Raw genomic sequence first — 4,472 nt, forward strand, 5'->3', positions numbered from 1 at the left:
TGTTTTTTATGCACTTTAATGTACTGTATGGAAAATATGATTCTTTATGAAACTTTCTGAAATTGAGAGGTCCTATTTTATTTTTTTACTTGAAAAAGCTAATGGAGCACTTTTATTTATAACCATTGGTTCATAACCATTAATATTTTGTTAGTACTTAGAATGCAGTATTATGTTGCATCATGCAGTAAAAGTACTGAGTAAATCTGTTTTTTTACCTCAATAAATTTAAGGTCATTCCTATTTTATTTGTGTACGCTTTAATCATTAACATTACAGGCACATTCTTTTACAACCAAAATAACAGTAAAGGGTAAAAAAACTGAATTCGCAAGAATTAAAATGGAAAAAACAGAATTTGGGAAAAAATAAAACGGATTCTATAGGGCCCTAGCTTTGAAAGGAATAGACTTGGGGTTTTAGTTGAAACTGGAGCAGAGAGAGGCTCTACGCTGATTAATTTCTAAGAAGGACGTCTTCGCCGTTTTACCGAAAGGCTGTTTTTTTACACTCCCCCTGCAGCTTTCTGTCGCACTTCCTACGTCACAGTTAGTTGCGCTCATTGGTCAGAGCGTGGTCTAATAGGGAGAGACATGGATTGAAAAACAATGGGTTGTTCTCATCAACAATCTTCCGATGTCTCATTCATCTGGGCCAGACTAAATGACACATTTAATCTCACATTTATACTGGTTTATCAGGCTATAATTAGTGCTCTATATTGGTTGTTCTTATAGCTAATAGATGCTTTAGAGTCTCTATATTCCAGTTAAGGATTTATTTATTAAATTAGTTGATGATTGTGTCAATAATCGATTAATCAGGATTAATTGTTTTAGCCCTTTTATACATAATGCATTTTTGTATTTATTTACAATTATAGTCGGCAGCTCATGAAAACCCAACATTTAGAAGACTAAACAACAAAGTAATAGACTAAACAGAATTTTAAAGACAGAAATGTGGGTCTATAACAACGTAACTCCAGCTGTAGTTCAATTAAAGCTTAAACAGAATTTGCTTCCCAATCCTCTCATATCTTCAGCCATATCTCCATTTTGTTGTCCTTTTTCTTAGATCTTTCCTTTTCAATAAGCTTGAATACAGAGTTTAGTAAACAGTTTGTTTAGACCTTGTTCATTTCAGAATGATACTGCATGAAAACAAGTTCAAACAGAGGAAATATGAGTGCAAATTTTAGCGTACCTTTGGTGATGGATCGTTGGGTTTACACAGTGCAGGAAATAATTCCTTCAGCCTGTCTTTCTCCGTTTTTGGCTTGACTGAAACATCAGAGGCTGCAGAGGAAATCAGGTAGAGCTCATGAAATTAGATCATTGTGAACAAAAAGTTTGGTGGTCACTTGTTTTAAAAAAAAAAAAAAACACATTAGTTCATCACATATAAAGAAGAGTGACAGAATTCAGAATCAGGCCAGTCTGCTGACCAATCTAGCACAGCTACACCTCGTCATTGAACCTGTTTTTCTAGCAAGAGCGGATGCAAAATGTATAATGTTGACATCATAAAGGGCAGGGCCACGGAGCAGATCTGGTACCTACACCGGATAGGAGAGTCCGAGTAGCACCACCTCACTGCAAAGCTGAATCCGACGTGGTTTTTAGACATACAATGTGAGCAAGTAGATCGCATCAGAGCGTCATGCTGAACATACATCGTGAGCTGCGAACTCACTGTACCACAAAACCACTGGTTTTCGTCGTACAGTGCGAGCTATAGCTGCGTGCACGAAAAAATAAAAATAAAAAACTGCACAGTGTAGGCCCTGCTTAAAGCACAATGACCGAAATTGTAAGACCTCAGGGCCAGAAAGGTTTTGGTGAATCGATGAGTATTATAATCTGAAACAAGTGATAAAATATCACTTTTTAAACATTATTGAAAGCAAGGATTAGGAGGCCTACCTTTAAACTACATAAGCGTTACTATCTCTAAGGCCTGGTTCTGCTGGTGGTTTCTTCCTGTTAAAAGGGAGTTTTTCCTCTCCACTGTCGCTGCAAGCATGCTTAGTGTGAGGGATTGCCTTCAATCAACTAGTTTTCCTTAGATAGAGAACTGAATCAATTTGACTGTATGATCTGGTGAATTGTAAAATGCCTTGAGATGACTTGTGTTGTGAATTGGCGCTATAGAAACAAACTGAATTGAATCAAGGTAAAGGGGAATATTACCTTTACTTGTTGATGCCTTAGATGGGGGTCGCATCGTCTGAATGAGTCTGAGCAAGTTACCGATGAGGGAATCCTGCAATAAAAAAACAATAAAAAATGATTCAACATGGAGCAGTTTGAGCAATAACACCTTCTTTTAGCCACCAATGCCACAGTTTGCTGACTTACAGCGAATTCGGCTCCATTTTCGAGCAGAAGAGCTTTGAAACCATCGAAGCTCGGCTCTTTTTCAGCAAGACTAATGACAAACTCCGCTATAACGAAAAAAAGGAAAACAAGGTTAGAATGGACTTTAGCTTCAACTCCTGTTACCGAGTGTTTAGGTTAACCATTGTTAATGGAGATGACTCGAACAACTACGAAGACAAAATGACGGTTTGAAAAGCCTGCCACATATTAGCAACAGAGCTAACGAACAGGCTAGCTTATCAAGGTAGGGGACCGAAAGGAAAGTTTAAAAACGCCACCTAAATCTTTGTCGTTAATTCCCAGATGGTTGTCGAGTTCCGTGCAGACCTTCGACACCAAAGATAAATATTCCAACTGCGATAACTCGTCAACTCCACCGTCTGCCATTTTCCACGAGTCTTGTTGTTGTTCAACAGACGTATGTGACGGCAGACATATTGGATGTGGACGACTTCCTCTTCCGTTTTGGGAGGAAACAGGGTTCCCGCGCTTCCCCCTGCCGGCCACGCGATGGCGCCAAAATACAAAATAAAGTGACTAATTAGGAGCTATGTGTCCAAATGTGTTCCATGCCCTTTTAACAAGGATTTTGATACAGTTTATTAACTGTGACCCACTAAAAGGTTGAATGTCATTGTAGAATTTATTTCAAACAAATTCAGCCTATTTGGAAAATACTATTTATTACCAATGTGGGTTTTTACAAAAACAAGTTCCAGTGCTTACAACTGCTAGAGACAGTTCTTCACTGTTTTTGAAAAATAAAAACAAGTAACAATAGCTGCACTTTATCACATTTTTCCCGGTCTAAAAGCAACAGTCAATATCTTTTTCTTATGAGAATATATATAACAGAAAAACACAAAGTGGTGCAAAAACTAAAATTTATTCTCCCCTTTGTCCTAATACTCCATTTTTTTTTTTTTAAAAAGCAAAAATTTTTATGCATTCGTATTTAGCACTACATTATGTTGCGGTTACATTATTGGTTTGCTTATAAAGCTTAAGCTCAGTCAGTTGGATGCACAGAGCAGATTTAACCTGATGTGCACAACTAATAACTATTCTGCAAGGATCTCCCACCTAATCTCTGCAGCTCACTCACATGGACCTCCTCGCTGCTCCTCTGATAAATTATGTTTCTTCTCCAACCTGTCAGTTTTGCCCGACAGCCATATCTTGTTAGGTTTGGAGTTGAGCCACACTCCTGTGTTATTGCAATTATGCAGATCAAAGCGAAATCAAGTCAAGATATTTTAAAACATCATTCCCATAATGTCTAAATTTTTGAAGATTTACTGCTTCTTGGAAACAAGTAACTAAAGCAGGGGAAGGTAATAGTTGGAATTTTACAGAAGCAACTCAGGGTTTGTTTCTCCAGGACAGCCTGAGGCACAAAATGTTGCAAAAAAACAGATTTTCATTCTTTTATTGAACAACATATGAATAGAAATATGTGTAAATGCTTGCAACGCTTTCTCCTCTCACACATTATTCAGTAAAGTCCATGTGCAATACAGCTGTTAATGGACATAATCACTCAGAACAGTTGACCAGTAGGTGCAAAGTAGGGGATGGCAGAAGTAGCTCTCCATTTTAACCAGTGTCAGTGCTGCCACTCGCAGCTTTTTTAATATGTGTGCCAGAATGAATGGCATGGATGATTTTGTTAAAGGCTGCTAAAAGGGATATGTTGAGGTAAAATGGTAAAAGCAATAAAGGTCTGTTGTATATTCTAAAATAAAAGCTCAGCTATTGGCAATCAGCTTTGTGCACCTTTTTATATTTTTCAAGAGTTTGAAAGAGGGTAAAATTATTTTCTCTATAAATATTCAAAACAGAGCAGTTACTTTCCAAACATTGAAAACACGTATTGCAGATATTCTCTTTAGACCCCTCTAATCCAGAGCATCACAGTCCTTCCCAGATTTAATTAGCCAAAATCCATTCTCCACAATAAATACTTGCACAAAATGTAGTCGTGTGAAGGAAAATCTATCTTATGCTCCCAATTAACACCGCAAGTAATAATGGAGACTTTTACCAGTTATTTATGAACAACATTCAGATCCCCGTTAATATAAAGCTATT

At 37.3% G+C, this 4,472-nt stretch overlaps 1 protein-coding gene across 1 annotated transcript in view; it reads right to left on the reverse strand.

The window, feature by feature from the left end:
* Positions 1–2,830, reverse strand: part of dhx8 (DEAH-box helicase 8) — a 23,156-nt gene extending 20,326 nt beyond the window's left edge. The window contains exons 1-4 of the mRNA XM_015388096.1: positions 2,660–2,830; positions 2,361–2,446; positions 2,193–2,265; positions 1,207–1,298 (exon numbers count right to left, since the gene is read on the reverse strand). Of these exons, the coding sequence (XP_015243582.1) occupies positions 1,207–1,298; positions 2,193–2,265; positions 2,361–2,446; positions 2,660–2,768 (360 nt within the window). The 5' untranslated portion in view covers positions 2,769–2,830. The remainder of the gene's footprint in view (positions 1–1,206; positions 1,299–2,192; positions 2,266–2,360; positions 2,447–2,659) is intronic.
* Between the last annotated feature and the right edge of the window lie 1,642 nt (positions 2,831–4,472).

Source organism: Cyprinodon variegatus, unplaced genomic scaffold (assembly GCF_000732505.1).
Source record: "Cyprinodon variegatus isolate N-32 unplaced genomic scaffold, C_variegatus-1.0 Scaffold18, whole genome shotgun sequence".
Lineage (NCBI taxonomy): Eukaryota > Metazoa > Chordata > Actinopteri > Cyprinodontiformes > Cyprinodontidae > Cyprinodon > Cyprinodon variegatus.